At 33.6% G+C, this 20,569-nt stretch overlaps 1 protein-coding gene across 5 annotated transcripts in view; it reads left to right on the plus strand.

Moving 5' to 3' along the window:
- Positions 1-20,569, plus strand: part of CNTLN (centlein, centrosomal protein) — a 219,635-nt gene that overhangs the window by 50,044 nt on the left and 149,022 nt on the right. For 3 of the 5 annotated variants that reach the window (XM_004677679.2, XM_012721530.1, XM_012721531.1), the window contains exons 3-7: positions 2,546-2,630; positions 8,817-8,951; positions 9,559-9,738; positions 13,631-13,764; positions 19,522-19,684. In XM_004677679.2, coding sequence (XP_004677736.1) covers positions 2,546-2,630; positions 8,817-8,951; positions 9,559-9,738; positions 13,631-13,764; positions 19,522-19,684 — 697 coding nt within the window. The remainder of the gene's footprint in view (positions 1-2,545; positions 2,631-8,816; positions 8,952-9,558; positions 9,739-13,630; positions 13,765-19,521; positions 19,685-20,569) is intronic. The other 2 variants (XM_012721529.1, XM_012721532.1) reach the window with 2 other exon arrangements.

Below are 20,569 nucleotides of genomic sequence, written 5' to 3' on the forward strand. Positions count from 1 at the left end.
AGATATTTCCTGCTATTGTTAATGGGTAAGAAGAAGAGCAAATTTCAGTAAATGAGAAGGAAAGACTGTTCAGGAAAGAAGATAGAGTGAGTAATTTTATTTAAAGCTTTATTTATGCATACAGAACTGGGGTACAGGCCAGAGAGGCAAGGGCAGTGAGAGGATTCACCAGAGATAGAGCCAGGAGCAGAACAGGTAGATCAACGAAGTGCACTGCTGAGGGGAGCAGCGGATGGGTCTGGAGAGGTCTGCCACACCATTGTGGGTCATCTCCTTGGCTGAGGATTGAATTTACGCTGAAGTGGCTCCAGCTAGCCTATTAGTGCTGCACTTTAACCCATTTCACCAATAGGGAGGGCCCTTCATTGCTTTTCCAAACTGTTCTGCATTAATCACTCATTGCTATGTTTGTTTTCATTATGTATATTTTTGAGCTTAGCCCGTTTTTTTGGTGATTGTATCACAAATTTTATTTTCAGGTTTTAAATGTTTTTTTTTTTTGATCCAACTTTTTATTTTTTCTTTCTAAATGTTAATCATTCTTTTACATCTTTACTTTTATTTTAAAGTATTTTTTTTAAAGATTTATTTATTTATTCGTACAGAACTGGGGTACAGGCCAGAGATGTGGAGGGTGAGAGGATTCACCAGAGACAGAGAGGGGAGCAGAACAGGCAGATCTACGAAGTACACTGCTGAGGGGAGCAGTGGGCGGGTCAGGAGAGGTCTGCTACGCCATGTGGTCACCTCCGGGGCAGGCGGGAATCGAACTCATGCGGAAGCGGCTTCAGATTCTCAGTGCTGTGCTTTAACCCGCTGAGCCACCAGGGAGGGCCCTATTTTAAAGTATTTTTAAGCCTATTTTTTTTCTTTTTGTCCAGAGTGAGTGATATTTTGGGTTATTGAGTTGGTGTGTATATTTATTGTATAAGTGTTTGGAGTTGATGTTTTCTTCATGTGGAATTTTTGTTTATGGTCACATCTTGAATGCAGGGTTCTAGTTATTGTTCTCTTTGTCCCTTAATCCCTAAGCCCCTTTTTTTCCCCTCATAACTTCTTTCTGTTTGCTACTGAATTGTCACCTGTATTCCATTTCCCCATTCTGAAATTGGTTTTATATTTATAATTTGAGATTATTAGGGATTAGCTGTATTCAGTTATTGAGCTATAGAGTGTTTTGGTTCACCTTCTGATTGGTTGTTTTAGCTATAAAATTTTGCCTTTCCAGACCTTTAATATAACCCTTAGAACCATGCAAGGGTGAGCTGAAGTATTTGAGAGCCTCACCCTAGCTTCTGATTTCAAACAATGAGTCTGGTTATGCTTCTATGTATTGAACAGGTCACTTTGATTCTCATATCCTTGGACCCTAGGTCACAGTTTTGTGTTTTGGTTTGATTTATGTCCCTCAGAGATGCACCTGTGTTTCTTCTTTTTTTCTTTCTGATTTTCTTTAAATACTGTACATTTGGAGGAGAAGGACCTGAAAGTGTGAACTTACTATGCTAAATTATTGAAAGTCTAATTTAAATATTTTCTATCTACTATTATACCATCTGCAGTTATCTTTTATAAACAGTAGTATGCTTTTCCAATTGTTTTCCTTCCATCTAGTATCCCTTGTGCTTTTGAAAGTACATTTATTTATAAACACAAGAACTGGAGTACAGGCCAGAGGTGCAAGAAGTGAGAGGATTCACCAGAAGCAGTGTGGGGAACAAAACATTCAGATGTACTGAAACACACTGCTGAGGGTTAAGTGGTGGGTTGAAAGAGGTCTTTCTTGCCATGTAGGTCACCTCCCTAACTGGGGATTGAACTAGTACTACAGTTGCTGCAGATAACTTCGTGGTGCTGTGCTTTAATCTGCTTCCCCAACAGGGAGGGCTTTTTCTTGAGTGAGGACTTTTCTTTTTTCATCTTCCTTACCTGTACCCTCTGATCTATAAGTAATTTAGGCACACATTTCTGTTTATCTTAAGAAGATAGCGTATAAGTATTATGATTTTTTGTGTTCCAGAAATTTTGTTTTGATTGTCCAGCTACCATTTAGTTTAATTAGTAATAGTCTCTGAGACGAGAATAAGAAGCAATCAGAAAAATTGAGTCATGGGATGTTGGTTACTTGTAAATGTTAGTTCTCTTTTCTGAATCTTTTACTTAATGGTAAATTAAGTAAACTTTTACTCATAAAATTGTGTATATGAAGTGTTTTGTTAACAAGCACACATTTATTCATTTGTCAATTATTTTAAATTAATGGCATAATGGTCATAGCAGAAAAAAATACATACATTTTAAGTATTTTTAATCATTTTAATTTGGGAATTAAATTGTTCTTTTGTATGAAGTTGTCTTAGTTGTCAGTAGTTATGAGTTGTTGTCACTTGCCATATGGTTGTGATTAATTCTGAAAGGGTTGTCAACTCGAGATAATTTAATTTTTCTGTATTTTAAAGTGACATTATTACCAGGATGTGAAAATTTAAATTATTAAGCTACCAATGACTAATTAACTCTCTGCACTTGTATTTTTTGTTTCTAGAGAAAAACAGAAATCTGAAGCTAAAGACAGAAAAGTTTTAGAAATTCTGCAAGTCAAGGATGCTAAAATTCAAGAATTGGAACAGGTTGGTTTTTAAACAGAAAATGCTAAAAATTACTTTGTTTCAGGTAGTAGTATTAGAGTTATTTTAATTTTTTTTGCAATTAATTTTTACATCAGGGTAATTGTGTCAGATCAGTACTACTTTGAAGCTATTAATGTCATATTTTTTCATTATTATTATGCTTTTGCTTTTAGCTTATCAAGAGGCTCAGCTTGCTATAATGACAAGGTTTTGAGTTTCTTTTGGACAATTTATGTTTTAATTATTGGTATGAGGTACATTTAGAGATCTTTAGCAACCTGTAGATCTGACCTTTTGAAAGGAGTTTTCTTTTTGATATTTACATATTTAATGTTAATAAAAGACTAAGCAGTGAGAATTCTGAGAACAAGATATTTCCTGCTATTGTTAATGGGTAAGAAGAAGAGCAAATTTCAGTAAATGAGAAGGAAAGACTGTTCAGGAAAGAAGATAGAGTGAGTAATATAATGCAAATTTTTTTTTTGAACTGAGAAAAGAGTTTCAAGAAGTAAAAGGCAGTCAGTGATGAAAATGGCTATGAAAACTGGAATTTGTGAAAAAGATCAGGGTGAGCAATATAAAGTTTTAATGATTTTAGAAAGTGGTCCAAGTGTATTGGAATATGAAATCTTAAGCAGTCACTGAATTTAACAGTATGGTAATGAAAGAGGAAATGTGAGTGTAGAGAAAGATTTTGAAATTAAGAATGTTAGGCAAAATCTTTGAAAATAGAGAAGGAAATGATAACTAAACAAGATGGGGTATTAGCCATATAATATAATTTTTTTTCTTAAATCACTATTCCTCCAGCTTTTTTTTTTTAAACTAGTTTGTTAACTAGTCTATCCTTTTATATTGTATCTTTAGATGAATTATTTGGAATTTATATTTGGTTGAACTTTATGTTTGACTCAATCTATATGTCTGTATCTTTTTTTTTAAAGATTTATTTATTTATGCATTCAGAACTGGGGTACAGGCAGTGGTGGTGAGAAGATTCACAAGAGACAGAGTGGGGAGCAGAACAGACTGACTGACAAAGTACACTGCTGAGGGGAGCAGCGGATGGGCCAGGAGAGGTCTGCCACACCATGTGGATCACCTCTGGGGTGGGGATCGAACTCATGCTAAAGTGTCTTTAGTTCTTAGTGCTGTGCTTTAGCTTGCTGTGCCATGAGGGAGGGCCCTGTCTGTACCTTTTTAAAGGCAAGTTTGTCTTATCTGCATTTCTTGACATAATGTATAATATATATATCTGCATTTCTTGACATAATATATAATATAAAATAAGATTTGCTCTTCAGTTACGGTTAGTTCTCTTACCTCTTTCCCTTTCTCCATTTACCATTGTTTTAGTTGTTGTGGTTTCATTACTTCTGTATTTCTTATTAAAACTTTCTTGTCCACTTGAAAGTAGGTCATATAAATAATGTATTAACTGTGCTCAAGTATTGCCTGGTGTGGGTTCAGGTCTTATGCTTTTTCCCCTCCCCCCCTTTTTTCCTCTGCTTCATGCTTACTATTATTCTCTTCTTACTCTATAGAATTCTCTTGACCATGATATGAATTATTAATTTCATAGCTTATCCATAATAAATTATTTGTTCCAGACATACTTTCTCTTGTCACCCTTTATGCTTTATGGTTCCTCTGAGTTCTATTTGCTATTTTAATATTAACTCAAGCCAAACCATTAACAATATCCTCTAATCTAACCAGAAAAAGTTTGTTGAAAAAGTTTCATAAAGGTAAACTTAAAAAATGAACTGCAACTGTAAACATTATTTAAAGTACATCATTGAGGGTACTTTTTATCAGGGAAATGTTACATTATAGTTTACAAATCATTGAGGATTTATCAATCTTTCAAATTGGAGTACATCTTTGATTTATTATTCTAATGATTATACAATACATAGAAATTTATCAAACAATCAGAATATTTTGGTTAAACAATTTCATACCATATTATGCTTTCTTATTTAGAAATTAAATCTTTGATTTATAGTTGCCTGTTAATTTTGGTTTATTAATTGTTATTTTTTTTTTCTGATCCCTTATTTGGTTCCCCTACACTACTCCTATAAGTGAAACCATCTGGTATTTTTTTTCCTTCTGGTTTATTTCACTGAGCATAATCCCTTCCAGCTCAGCCATGTTGCTGCAAATCGCATGAGTTTATCCTTTTTGCTTGCTGAATAATGTACCATTGTGTGTGTGTGTGTGTGTGTATATATATTGTTTCCATTATTACCTATTATAAATGGTGCTGCAGTATACATAGCGGTGAAGGTATCCTTTTGAATAAATGTGTTTTTTTTTTGTCCTTTGGGTAGATTCCTAGGAGTGGAATTGTTGGATCATATGGTAGCTCTACTTTTAGTAGTTGAGGATCCTCCACACAGCTTTCCCTAGTGGTCAGACTAATTTGCATTTAGTAAATAAAAAAAAAAACAACAAAGTTAACAGGCAACTATAAATTAAATACATTCTTCATAGGAGTGGGAAGGAGTGGGATCAAAACAAGGGAGGGAAGAACACAGGGACTATTGTGATGGTGCATGGGTAAGTTGGTGGTGGGAATTTTACAGGGATTACATCTGGGAGGAGGAAGCAAATGTACAAAAATAAACAATGATGTGTGTTGTATAATTAATTAATTAAAAATAAATTAATTTTTTATTAGTATTGTGGTTCACTAAATTTATTCAGATGTCAAACTCATTGAATCTCATAAAAGGCTTGCTGTTGTATCATTAGACTCTAAATAATCTGCAGAATACATGAGGGTGCTCAAATGTTGTCATTTCTTCTCTCAAAGTACATGTTTGTAGATATTTTATAAACAGTCTTACTGTTCACATGATAGAATTTATTTTTCATTGCCAACCTTCATTCATAGACATTTACTAATTTGGTTTGAGAAAAAGCATGATTACATCAGCAATTAGCACAACTAGGTAGCATGTTGTATATTAAATGAAAGAAATTATTATACAATGGGAAAAGCCTTTAATATAGGAGGTGGAAACTGAATCCTAAAGGTGATTAAGACTTAGATAATATTTAAAAAGTGGCTGTGAATTGAGGATTGGCCATGTTTATACATGTTTGTATGCTGCTTGTTTGAAAACACATTTTCATATGCTCTAGTACTTAAAATAAATGAGTAAAAGTTGAGATTATATAGAGGTGCCACTTACACTTACTGGATTTGTACAATATTTTCAAGCCTGAGAGTCAAGTTATTGGTGCAGATTTGGAACTGCGGTAATTCTTGAAGTACATATATCCTATGATAAACAACTTAATCTTTCAGCATGTATAATTTACAACACTGCTTTTAAAATATTTATTAATATGATCCCCATACTAAGAAAAAATATAATTTTCTCTTAAGATTCAGTATACACACATTAAGTAAAGTTTTAGATATTAATAGTTTTTGTTACTATGTATAGTGAAGGTTAGATGTAATCCATTTACTGACTCATTACTAGATTGCGTTCTGCAGTTTGAAAAATATAGATTATGAGAAATTTGGTTCATCTTTATCAGCAGACAAGCTTTAAAATTTTATTCATAACGGCCCTCCCTGGTGGCGCAGCGGGTTAAAGCACTGCACTGAGAGGCTAAAGCCACTTCCGCATGAGTTCAATTCCCGCCTGCCCTGGAGGTGACCACATGGCATGGCAGACCCCTCCTGGCTCGCCCGCTGCTCCCCTCAGCAGTGTACTACATAGATCTGCCTGTTCTGCTCCCCACTCTGTCTCTGGTGAAGCCTCTCACCATCCCTGAGCCTCTGGCCTGTACCCCAGTTCTGTATGTACAAATAAAATAAATCTTAAAAAAAAATTATTCATAACAACATTGCTTACATACTCTTTTCCCAAAATAGGAAGCAGGTTTAGTGTATGGTTTCAGGAGATGAATAACTGTTTTATCTATCTACATATTAATGGAATGATACTTTACACCAAGATAGTTGAGGTTCAGCTATACTCATAAATATAAATGAATTTGGGAACTAATGTTGAGCTAATACTGTTGCTGAGCAAAAATCATACTACACATATTCTTTGTAGCATGATTTAGTGGATACAAAACTGAAAAATAGCTAAAATTTACAATACATTGATTAGGGAGACACACACACACACTCTCTCTCTCTCTCTCTCACACACACACAAATTATAAAGAAATACCAGAGAAATAAAAGCACCAAATTTCAGAATAATGCTTACTCCTGGAGGGCATAGGAGGTGTTAGAGAATCATGGTACATACAGACATTTCAATGATAGTGGTAAAGAAGTTGTATTTCTTAGTTTGATGATTGTGGGCTCAAAGTTGCTATTTCTTTACACCATACACATTTATCATATATTGTTTTTTCTGTGTACTCAGCACTTAAACTATTTTTGAGAAAAATGAAGACACTAATTAACATTTCAACTTATGAATATTAGACTGTAGATTACCTTCCTTTATTTCTTAAACTCCTCCCATTTTTTATCCTTGTCTTTACCGTAAGTTTCATTTTATTCTCAAGACCTTTTGAGATGGTTTGAAAAGGAGTAAATGTGAGAGTGTAAAATAAATTAGTATGTAGGGATCAGAAGAGCATCAGTGATAAGTCAGAAGTGGCATAAAAATCAGGGGTTTCTACTGAGCATATTATTTAGTTTATAAAAAAATGACTGTGTTTATGTTTTGATGTATCTGCTCCATGGTTGACAGGCAGAAGGACTTGGGGAAAGGTTCTTTGAGAATGACTTAGAGGCATTCAAAAAACATGTACAGCCAGAAAAATGGGTGTTTATTTATTTTTTAGAGATTTATTTATTTATGTATACAGAATTAGGGTACAGGCCATAGGTGCATGGGCGGTGAGAGGATTCACCAGAGACAGAGTAGGGAGCAGAACAGGCTGACTGATGAAGTACAATGCTGAGGGGAGTAGCGGGTGGGCCAGGAGAGGTCTGCCACACACCATGTGGATCACCTCCAGGGCGGGGATGGAACTCATGCTGAAGTGACTTTAGCTTCTTAGTGCTATGCTTTAACCTGTTGTGCCACCAGGGAGGGCCTAGAAAATGGGTATTCAATGGATATTAACTGAAAAAAAAGTGAATGAGTTGACAAAGGATGAAGTTTAGGAAAAAGAATATCAGGATAAGGATTTTGATTTTAAGTGTGTTATGTTAGTTTGAGATAGCTGGCAATCTAAGTGACTGTATTGTGTAGAAAATTGGAAGTGTGGAATTGGTGATGAGAGAGTTAGAATTCTGCAGTAAGGACTGGGTAGTCTCTCCATCAAAGATCATAAGTCATGAGAATGGATAAATTTTCTGAGACTATAGAAAGAGAAAAGGGAGATCATAAAAGGAATCATGGATAGTGTCAGGTGTCAATTAGGCAAAGAATAGGCAAACATACTCAGTTAGCCCTCCTGGTGGCACAGCAGGTAAAGCGCAGCACTAAGAAGCTAAAGTCACTTCCCCCTGAGTTCAATCCCCCCAGCCCGAGAGGTGACCACATGGTGGGGCAGACTTCCCCTGACCCGCCTGCTGCTCCCCTCAGCAGTGTATTTCATTGATCTGCTTGTTCTGCTCCCTACTCTGTGTCTGGTGAATCCTCTCACCACCCCGGCACCAATGGCTTGTACCCCAGTTTGGTATGCACAAATAAATAAATCTTAAAAAAAAAAAAATTGTAGCAGATTTTTAGTGCCAAAGCAAGCTTGCTATCTTTCATTTTTAAAATTATATTTGCCTTCACAAAACTGTAATTGTTTCTTTAAAAAATGTTTTCTTCCACATGAACATGATATGTAAATGAGAGTAATTATTTTAACTACATATGCATTTTAAGTAAAATGTTTTGTAAAGTTTTCTATTTCTCCTGTTAACATGCCAAAATCCACAAAAATTGACTTCTGAATATAGCTGAGTAGTTGGTGTCCAGTTTTTATATGTTCTCCATTTTTATTCTAGTAAGTAGGTAGCATACTTGAACAATTTCTTTCAAATCCATGTACATGTTATAGGAAATGAGAATTGTGATGATAGATGTAATGAATCAGTTCTCAGTCAAAATGTAAAATCTTATTATTTAAATATAAATTAAATTAAATATTTTTATCTTATAAATACTAACTCACCAATAATTGTAATTTTTTCTATAGAGAGAATCAGGACTAAAACAAGAAATAAATGACCTTATAAAACGAAAGATTGCAGTAGATGAAGAAAATATTTTCTTAAGGAACGAATTCCGTGACTTGCAGAAGAAATTTAAAGATAGAAGTAAAGAAGTTAAGGTATGTTGGCTTACACATACTTTTAGAGTACTGTTACTTTGAAGTCCTACATTAAGCTTTATCAGCCTTTGTGGCACAGAGAATGACAAGCATTGAGGAAAAATTGCCTTAGGCCCTGCTGTACCATATAGTTTTCTCATATGCAAAAACTCAGAAAGATGCTTTAAAGCTAAGACTCCAGCTTTATAACTTTCAGATAAATAGTTAATGATGGAAATGGAGCTAAGAAAGTAGGAGTGTGAATATGTGGCTTCTTGTAATTAGATTCTGATGGGACTGGCATTATTAATTGATAAAACCCAGGTCTGGGAGGATATGTCTGTGTGGGTCTCAAAAATAGCTGGGGACAGCATCAAAGGCAGCTTGATCAATTAATGGGCTCTTTGCAAATGTGTAGTCATCAAAGCTGTCATCCAGTGAAAAAATATGACCCATCTACCTGCATGAAAAGAGACCAATAAAAGTATACAGGTGACCTTGGCCATCAAATATAGAAGAAGCTGCTGTGAGGGTAAAACTGCACAGTTTATATTTGCTGATTAGTTCTCACCTTTTTGTTGTTGTTGTTGTTGTTTTGTTTATCGGCCCTTGTGGTACTGTTCTACAGGACACTAAGGAGTGTGTACAAAATAAGGAAGAGCACAACAGACTGGTTATAAAAAGTCTGGAAGAGGAAAATGAGAAATTGAATACCCGCTGTGCTGACCTGCTAAATGACCTGGAGAAACTGAGGAAGCAGGAAGCACATTGGAAAAAAGAGAAACATAGCATTGATGCAAAAATAAAGGTATGCTGTAAGAATATAAGTTAGAATTCACATTGTTACTTTGGATCTAAATTTTTACAGAAAGTTTGTTATGTGTTATTTTGTTTAAATAACAAGTTATATATTCATATCCACCAGTGAGAACTAGTATTAATTTATACTTCTTTAGTTGATACCCACAGCTTTTTAAAAATTGATGTTGCAAAGCAGGAAACTGACTTCAAATAGTTATTTAAAATGTAATCATTAAAAAATAAAGACTACTGCATTTTGAAATAAAACATGTTTTGAAAAAATATTGAGAATCATGGGCTTTCACTCTCTAAATTAGGCCTTACGTTTATAAATATAGCTATACGTCATTTCAGAATAGTGTTAGGCTATAATTTCCAGATTCTTTAAAATGTAAAATGCTTTAAATAAATCACAAACACCTAAAAGTTCATTTTTTTTATTATTATTTATTTATTTATTTATTCAGAACTGGGGTAAAAGTTCATTTTTTTTAAGGATAGTGCTTTTGTATAGTTTAGGAAACCTTAATTTGTAGTAAAATTTTATTTTTATAGAAGATAAATGGTGTAACTAACCCTTACAACTTTCTTATATCCTTTTTTATCATTGTTTTCTGAAATTAATACTTTTTAATGGATTTCTCTTTATCTAGAGGATTTTTTTTTTCATTTTTTTCCCCATTAAATTTTAGGTTTTTCTTTTACCATGGATTTTGTTAACAAGTCCAGAAGAAATTTTAGGCCACTAAACATGATGGGCTTTATCTATGTACTATAATTATCTATGTACTTATGAAAAGAATATATAAAATTAATAAACCTTTGTGTATATATACATAAATATATTTCACTGTGTAATAGATAGCCTCTACTATAGTATGTCTGTAGCTATACTAAGTATGTATATATTGTAAATATGACTATGTATATACATATGTACAGTAAGCTCAGATATGATTGTTTATACATATTATATATGTATACATGTGTGTATTGATTTGGAAGATCTAAGTATTTCTGAGTTTTAGAAGACTAAGTATTTCTGAGTTCAAATGAAGTAATTGTGGATACTAAAGTAAAATACATTAATTTATGGGGCATAATTGGAATGACTGAGCTATTGAGGGAATTGAATTCTGGTGCACTTATTTTCTTAATTTTTCTATCATTTTCTGCTTTCCTAAATCCTTCAAGGAGTTTGGCAGTGTGATAAGGATAATCAATACTTCCTAGTGTTAATTTTTAGCTACATAATTATCTGATTATTTTTAATTTACTTATTTGCCATTCAGCTAGTCTGTTCTATCATTTGCTATGATTTCTAGTTTGTTACTTTTTTTATTGGGGCTTTTGTCTTCTTTTCTTACAAATTTATAAGTATTCTGTATTTATTCTGGGTAATATTTAATTTTTTTAATTGAAGTACCATACTTGGTAGTGTTTTAGAAGTACAGGATTTTCCCTTTAGGTATAACAACCGTAGCACAACCACCACCAAAGCACCATAGTCCTTCAACATAGTCTTTTGTGGTTTACCCTCACCATGTTCTTACCTCTCTCTTTTCCCTAATTTGCTCCCTTCCATGGATGCTTCAGTTCTGTAGTCAGCTTTCAAGAGTTAATTTTTAAGTTTTTCTTTGATGCTTCATTCTCTAAATTCCACATATAAGTAGTAGTATCCTGTATTTATCTTTGTTTTGGCTTATTTTGCTTAGTATCATACTTTCTAGGTCCATTGATGTTGCCAAAATTGGCATGGGTTTATCTTTTTGAAAGCTGAGTAGTATTCTGTTGTAAATAAATAACACATATTTTTGATCCACTTGTCTATTTAGGTTGTTTCCATAGTTTAACTACTTTAAGTAATACTACAATGAATATGGGAGTTCAAGTTTTCTTTCAAATTAGTATATTTGTGTTCTTAGGATACATACATAGGAGTAGAATTGGTGATCATTTGGTAGATCCATTAAATAATTTTGAGAAACCTTAATATTTCTTTTCATAGGAGTTAGACCAGTTTATTCCCATAACTTGTGTAAATAGGTTTCTTGTACTCTGCATCCTTGCCAATTAGTACTTGTTTCTGGTCTTTTTGATATAGACTATTCTCTCAGATGTGAATTGGTATCTCACTGTGGTTTTCATTTGCATTTTCCTGACCATATGTGATGATAAACAATTTTTCATGTGCATGTTGGCCATCTGTATGTCTTCTTTGAAGAAATGACTAATCCTTCTACCCATTTTTTAAATTAGGTTATTTTTTTCTTTTTGTTCAATAGTATTAGGTCCACTCATTTTGTTGTATATGTAAAAATTTTCTTTTACAAAATTATGATTAAAAAGAATATAAAATAAAATTTGCCCACTTAATCACTTATAAGCATACATTTCAGTATTGTTAGATGTGACTACATTCCTGTGAAAGAGATCTCCAAGCTTTTTTTCTATTTGCAAAATTGTAACGCTGTATTCATTTAACAACTCTTTATTTTTCCCTCCTTTTAGCCCTTGGTAGTCACTATTCTGTTTTCTGTATTTATGAGTTTGACTACTTTAGATAACTTACTTAAGTGGAAACATATGGTAATTTTTTGTGACTGGTTCATTTCTTTCAGAATGCTTATAAGTCACATCTGTGTAGCATTTGAGAAGAGTAAAAAAGAAACTGTTTTGTGTCAGATAATGGCATGTTTTATCCATTCATCTAATAATTTGGATTGTTGACTATTGTGAACAATTCTTCTGTGAACATAGGTGTGGAAATACTGCTTTAAGAGTTTGCTTTCCATTCTTTTGAATGTTATGTCCAGAAATAGGATTGCTAAATTATATATTCTGTTTTTAATTTGGGTTAACCCCATGTTACTTTCTAGAGAACTTATACCACTTCACAGGCCCCATAAATTCTAACTTAACCAGTATCCCAACCAACATTTGCTATTCTCTCACTTTCTCTTTCCCCTTCTTTTTCTCCTGTGATTTCACCTACCCATCTGTCTACCTATATGTCTATGATTGCTTTTTTTTTAATGCATTGGAATTTAAGAAGTATTTATAGATCAGTCTTCACTTAATGCCATTATATTTTCTTTAAAAGATCATTCTAGCTACTACATAGAGTGCAAATATTTGGTATGGCAGGGTAAGTAGAATAGATTTCTAGCGCTTGACCTAAAACTTGGTGCTTACTTTTGGTGTAATGTTTACAAGTGTTTATGTGGGCTTACTCTATTTTTAGATACAATATTTAATACTTTATGAAAATTAACTTATGTATATTTTGAGAAAATGTAACATCAGTTTTAAAATTGCTTCAAAATTAAAAAAAAGACAAATTATCAGCAGAAAATGTTAATTTTGGAAAACTTTGGGTAAAATTTTACCATGATGTAGAGAACTCATTATGTTCTGTATCGCAAACATTTTAATATGATTTTGATATCTTCATGCTATACATACAACTTTTCTTCTGTGTGTCTGTCTGCATTTAAAGTAGAAGAGCTAGTAAAATATATGCTGTTGTCTTGACTGGTATTTAGGTAATAGAGCTTATTTTTGTTGGTGTAGTTAACAGCTCTTTCACTACAAATTAATTTTTATTATAACATTAATAGTTACATTTATACAGATGTCAAATATGTTTGCTTAAAATTTTTATCATTAACACTAAGAAACTGTGGTACTGTGACTGGTACAAGAGTTACTGTTTGTACTAAATCATTTTAAGTGAAAATAAAATTAATTTTAAAATAAAGTGAATTTAAAATGAATTTTAAAATTTTACTAATTTTCACTGTCATTTGGTAGACTAGTTAGTTAAATATAAAAAAACTTCATTATTAAGACTTTCATTATTTCAGTATTTGAGTATGATATGTGTGCTCTAATTTTAGGCTTTTGAAGACAACTTAAGTGAAGCAAGGAAAGAAATTGAAGTGTCACAGAGTAAATATAATGCTTTATCATTACAGTTGAATAATAAACAGACTGAACTTATCCAGAAGGATATGGATATTACCCTGGTTAGGTAACTATATTAAATTTTTGATTTAGCATTTAGAAATGGCAGAAAAAAATATAGAGTGACACCTATTTATTTATTTATTTATTTTTTATAACAGTTTATTTTCACATCATTTTGTACATTTTTTTTTTCCATCTCAGTTGTAATCCCTGCAGGTTTCCCATCACCAAGTCACCCATGTGCCATCACCATATTCCCATGCACTTACCTCCCCACCCTCCACCCTCCCGTTTTTGATCCCATTCCCCACTCCACCCCTGCAAAATGTCTCTGGTATATGGTTGTTCATTATTTTTGTTATTTTCTTGCCTGGTCCATTATACTCCTGCTATGAGTGAAACCATCCGGTATTTTTCTTTCTCTTTCTGGCTTATCTCACTAAGCATGATCTTTTCCAGCTCCATCCAAGTTGCTGCAAAAGACATGTGTTTCTCTTTTTTGGTTGCTAAGTAATATTCCATTGTATATATTTACCACATCTTTTTTATCCAGTCATCTACTTTTGGGCATTTGGGCTGCTTCCATGTTTTTCCAATTGTAAATAAAGCAGCAATAAACATGGGGGTGCAGGTATCTTTTTCAATCAGTGTTTTTATGTCTTTTGGGTAGATACCTATGAGTGGGATTGCTGGGTCATAGGGAAGCTCCATGTTTAGCAGTTTGAAGACCCTCCAAACACTTTTCCATAGTGGTTGTACTAGTTTGCATTCCCACCAGCAGTGCAGGAAAGTTCCTTTTTCTCCACATCCTCGCCAACATTTGTTGTTCCTAGTTGTTTGAAGATGTGCCATTCTCACTGGAGTGAGACACCAATTTATTTTTTAACACCCCAAATTGAAAAATATATATCTTTTCTGTGTACATTGATGTATATTGACAATGTCTGGAATTCTACATACCAGTTTGGGAATAATTACTGAAGAGAGAATAATGGATGTCATAATGCTGGATAGAACTTGTTGAAAGGCAGCAATTTTGATTAGGTTTTTAACAAAAACAGTGCAACCATTCATTGTTGCCTTATAAAATTCTTAACAGTATATTAATATTCATTTCATTAACAGTAAATAAGCAACACAGATTTGACTTTTTACTTCATTATGTTTTTAAATTTTGAAGTATTCTTTTCATATCAAAATCATTAGTTTTATACTACTACTCATAAAGTGGGACTACTTGAAAAAGTATCATGGTATACTTGTGTTTTTGTTTTGGCATTTTCTAAATTACCTATTAATTTATTTTACAAATCTTTATCAGAAATTTTGATAGAATGAATCTTAAGTATATAATATATATACATAAATACTTATATTTATTTGTGCATTTTATTACTCAACTACAGTAAATTATGTAGTGAAGGATATCATATACTTCAATAAGTGAAATTAATCTCTAGTTTTACTTATACTCACGTGTATATAGCACATCCTATTTATTCACTCCCCTGCCTTTAGACACATAGATTGTCTCCATAACATGACTGTTATAAATAGTGGACATAGAGTCCATATATCCCTTTGAATTAGTGTTTCTGTATTCTATGGGTAGATATGAGGAGTGGGATTGTGGATCATATGGTAGATCTGTACCCCTTTTGTAGGTCATAGACCAGTCTACATTCCTACCAGCAGTATATGAGAATTCTTTTTTCTCTTTGTATTTGACTACAGTACATTTTGTTTCTGGTCTTTTTGATGTGGGCCATTCTCCCATGTTCCATGTAGTATTTGATGATAAGTGATGATGAGCATTCTACAACTGCCTGTTACCTACTCTTGTGTCTTTGTATCTTGTTTCGATTTAGATCTGCTCATTTTTGTTTGAGTTATGTGTTTTCCTATTGTACAAGATTGAGCCTCATCCTTGTTCTTGGTAATTTTATTCTTGAGCATATCAAATTGCTTTTCTGAATTTTCACTGTCTGAGTTACATGACAACTCATTTGAATTTTTTATTCACTAGGTTATAACTTTCATGCTTTTAAGTTTGGTTTTTAGAGAGTTATTATTCCAACCTTTGATGTCATATTACTTTGATGTCTCAAGTTGCTTGGTGGTATTTTATGGCCTGCCCACTTAGCTTTTCTACCACCTTTTAAACACTTCCTTTCTTCTATTTGTTTATTAAAGTCTGGATCAGCAGCAACTTAGACCTTACCTGGCTATACTTTCCTTTCCATCATATTTTCCTTACTTATTTTGGTTCTGTCCAGGCTCTGTGAGTGCTGTAGCCAGTCAGGGATGGTGGACAAGCTACTATTAGGTCAGTAAACGGTGGAAGGGTTTGGAGAGAGCCTTGTGCTTTTGTGGTTGTCTTGGAGGAATGCCCTTCTTTTATCCTTCCTCTTTGAGATTCCATATTTTGAGACTCATCTGATTTTTAGTTGTAGGAGACTTTGGCTGGTCTGTGAGCTCAGCCCTCTCTGTCACTCTCCCAAACACTGCTGTCTTTGCACATTCTTCTCCACCCACTTTCCTCCCAACATACCCTTCATACCTTAGATGTTTCTATTTCCCCAGAATTTCTTTTAATGCAAGTCTGTAATGTTCTTTGAAGTTTAAGGGATGCTTCAGTCTCAACCTGTACTTTAATATTATCTCTTCCTTTTTAGTTGTTAATTTTTCTCTCTGTGAGGGAGAGAGAAACAGGGAAACAATCTATTATGCCATATTGGTAATGTCAGCTCAACAACAACTGTTTAATAAAGGACATGAACTCTGTTAGGTGCTGTGTTAAACTAGTAAACAAAAATGTGTTGCCTTCATGAGATTTTACTGTGATTATATTCACATTTTGACTTTTTGTTGAAGATTTATAAATGTACAATAACTTCATTTCCATACTTTTTTAGATCTGCTAATTACCTTAGTAATTCTTACTCAAAGGTATAATTTTCCTCTGAGTATGCACAATAAATTCTCCTTTTTCTTAATTGTAGCTACTTTCCCTTTTAATAAATCTTGATTTTTATATACTCAGTTTTACATGAGGAGAGGCATAGACAAATTCATTGTTTTCCAGGGTCCAGATGTATTTTTTTGGCCTGGTTGTTGCTTACTTTGGTACTGATCAGATTCCACATTTCTTTAAAAAATTTTAAAAAGTATTCATTTATGCATACAAGAACTGGGTAGGCCAGAGGTACAGGGGTGGTGAGAGGATTCACCAGAGACAGAGTAGGAAGCAGAATAGGCATATCAACTAAAATACACTGCTGAGGGGAAGAGTGGGTGAGTTGGGAGAGGTCTGACACACCATGAGGGTCACCTCCCTGGCTGGGGATCAAACTCGTGCTGCAGTGGCTGTGGATAGCTTCATAGTGCTGCACTTTAACTCCTTGGGCCACCAAGGATGGCCCAGGCTCCACATTTCTTAATTACAAAATTGGTGTACATACTATACCATCTTCTTTTAGAGAATGGTGTGGGGAGACACAGAGGAAACCACCAAATATAAATAGTATAAGATTGTCCTTCCATTCCACTTACTGAGAGTATGTCCAGAAAATAGCATGAGATTTGAAACAAAAATATATTCTTTCTTTTGTTGATTTTTTTAGTTTGATATATTTATGCATACAGAACTGGGGGCAGTGAAAGGATTCACCAGAGACAGAGTGGGGAGCAGAACAGGCCGACTGCTGAAGAACACTGCTGAGGGGAGCAGTGGGCAGGTCAGGAGAGGTCTGCTGCAGTATGGGGGTCACCTCCAGGGCAGGGGCTGAACTCATACTGAAGTGGCTTTAGCTTCTTCGTGCTGTGCTTTAACCCACTGCACCACCAGGGAGGGCCCTGTTGATATTTTTAAAAGATTTATTTATTTATGTTTCCAGAACTGGGGTACAGGCCAGAGTTGTGGTGGGTGAGAGGTCTGCCATGCCTTGTGGATCAGCTCCCTGGCTGGGGATCGAACGTGTGCTGCAGTAGCTTGGGAGAACTTTATAATGTGGTGCTTTAACCCATTGCATCACCAGGGAGAGCCCTGTTCATTCATTTTTAATTCTCAAAATACTCATAGTCTGAACATATCTCTACTGTGTGTTTTTTCTGATTATAGCTACATATTTTTTCTTCTGCATGATCTTTAAAGACAATCAACTCTTGGTTCTGGTCTATTCTTTATAAGGAAATAACAATATTTCACAGGCATTCTTACTATAACATTAATGTTCTTATATAAGAGACCTCAAGGAGCTCCCTAATGCTTTCCAACACTTGAAGACATCCAGAAATCTACAACTAAGAGGAGAACCCTGACATTATGATCTCTGACTTCTAACCTCCAGAACTATGTCAAATCAGTTCTGTTGTTTGCAAGCTACACAGTCTATGAAATTTTGTTATAACTGCTCAAAGGACTGCAACTGATATGGTATATGTACATGCATTTCTGTGGGCACAGGGAAGGTTCTCACATTTGGAGGATATTAACATTCTAAACTTATAAAAAGCAGAGCTCATTTCTCCAATAATATTCATCTACAACAACTTGTATGTATATCTCGTTTGTTCTGTAAGATTTATGTGAATAAATCACCATTTTTTCATTAAAAAAGAAAGTTCTGTTTGAAAATACAGTGCAGGAGGCCTCCTTGGTAGTGCAGGGGTTAAAGTCTCAGTGCTGTCAAGCTGTCACAGCCATCCTGGCATGACAGACCTCTCCATTCTTGCTCATTGCTCCCCTCAGCAGTGTATTTCAGTGGATGTGCTTGTTCTATTCCCTACTCTGTCTCTGATGAATTCTCCCAACCCTGAACCTCTGGCCTATTTATGTATGCATAAATAAAGAAAAATAAATCTATCTATCTATCTATCTATCTGTAGATAGATAAATATATAGGGCAGTATATATATAATATAGAATATGTTTCTATAAAATATAGCTTTATAAATACGTTTTTGCTTAAAAATTAATAAAATCCACTTTTTATGATATATAAGGATATATATCTATATCTTTATATGTAAGGATATATATCCTGTGATATACATGCATACATTCATACATATGCATACACACACACACACCTCACAGGATTTACTACCACAGGAATCAGGAATCCTGTGTCCCAGTGTTGTGAATACCCTTGAAATTTTGCTGTCTTATTACAAGTAGCTATTCATTTGTCTCCCTCCTTACCTGGGTGGCTGGGTGTATTGGAAGTATTGTTTCCCACTGTCATTGTTTTCATTGCTCAGGGCTTTTTTGTTTAATCATTTTCCTCAAACTGGATTAGCGGAATCACAGTAATCTCAATCCAGGACTTTTGAAGTTACATGCTTGTTATATATACAAGTTACATATTTGTTATACTTTAAGGCAGTGTTGCTATAAGAAACTTTGCTTTGAAAAGTTAAGTTACTTATTAAGCTTCTTAATATGTATAAAATTCTGTATAATGTTAAGCGAAATCTTGTCTATAACTATCAGTACTGACCATTCTTGGAACTAAAGTATAACTTAATTTCAATAAGAAGGTGGCAATATGTCTGTATATCCATGGTTTTTATTACTATCAAGCTATAAAAGAAAATTGATAAGTATTTGACTTCAAAAGCTGTAGTAGCTTTATCAATAATTTCTAGGTGTATGTGATAAATATTAAATACTTTGTTATTTCTTTTATTATGTTTGCCTGTAGTAAAAAATAGAAGATGAAAAAATTGGAAGCTCATCTATAATCTTAGATGAGCACAATTATTTAACTGAGATGATCTTTATTCATGCTTCTTTCTATTTATTGCTTTCCTTGCACAGGAAAGAGTTGCAGGAGCTGCAGAATCTTTATAAACAGAACAGTGCACATACAGCACAGCAGGCAGAGCTGATCCAACATCTCCAGGTTCTGAATTTGGACACACAAAAAGTACTGAAGAACCAGGAAGATGTTCACACAGCTGAAAGTATATCATATCAAAAAGTATGCATTTTCTGTCATAAAAGTGTATATGAAATTTATAAAAACATAGAATTTTTCTAATTCAAATTTCAACCTTCCTTTTTATGCCCTTTTGTATGTTTCTTAAAAACTAAAAAAAAAAAAAGATGATTCAATTTGGTAATCTTTAAAATTTTGTGCATTTTCTTTATTACTGTTGTAGCTGAAACATTTAAAATACAGATGCAATAGAGTATTGTTTTTACAAATCGGAATTTTGTTATTTGCCATGAAGCAATGGGAAATGTAGCAGCCAAGCCAAAAAAAGTTTAGGGAACAAAACTAATCTATTTTGTAAGAATTTTTTATGCCTGAGTCTAAGACCTAAAGAAACGTGTAATATAGAATTTGTGCAGTATTTTATTTGCAGATATGCACAAATAGGTATGCTGATGAGATCTTCAGGATCAATATTTCCCAAGGATTTTTCTCTCTTTATCTTGTGTTTATTTTCACTGATCATTTTGCTTTACACTTTTTTTAGGAGGCCCCATGAAGGCTTATCTGGCTGTTATCTTATCTGAAGGCTTATACTGACTGTTTGGTCAGCAATATTTATAGCTGGTAATTAAAAATAACTATTGAATTTCTTTTATGTTTTGTAAAAAACACTGTTATTTATATAATTAGTTTATATAAATTCTATCAACCCTAAGATTGATGTTTAAATAGTTGGGAAAACAATTAACCTTGACGAGGTTAATATTAACTATGTTATCAATATTATTCTTAAAATTCTGAACTTTTTTCTGTTTAGACATAGTCTTTGCCTCAAAAAAACACCATGAAAACCAAATATTTATAATTAACACAAAGTGAGTAACTATTCACCCCACATTTTAACTTAGTTAACCCCACATTTTAAAA

Source organism: Condylura cristata, unplaced genomic scaffold, assembly GCF_000260355.1.
Source record: "Condylura cristata isolate star-nosed mole 26May11 unplaced genomic scaffold, ConCri1.0 scaffold00006, whole genome shotgun sequence".
In the NCBI taxonomy this organism is placed as follows: Eukaryota; Metazoa; Chordata; class Mammalia; order Eulipotyphla; family Talpidae; genus Condylura; species Condylura cristata.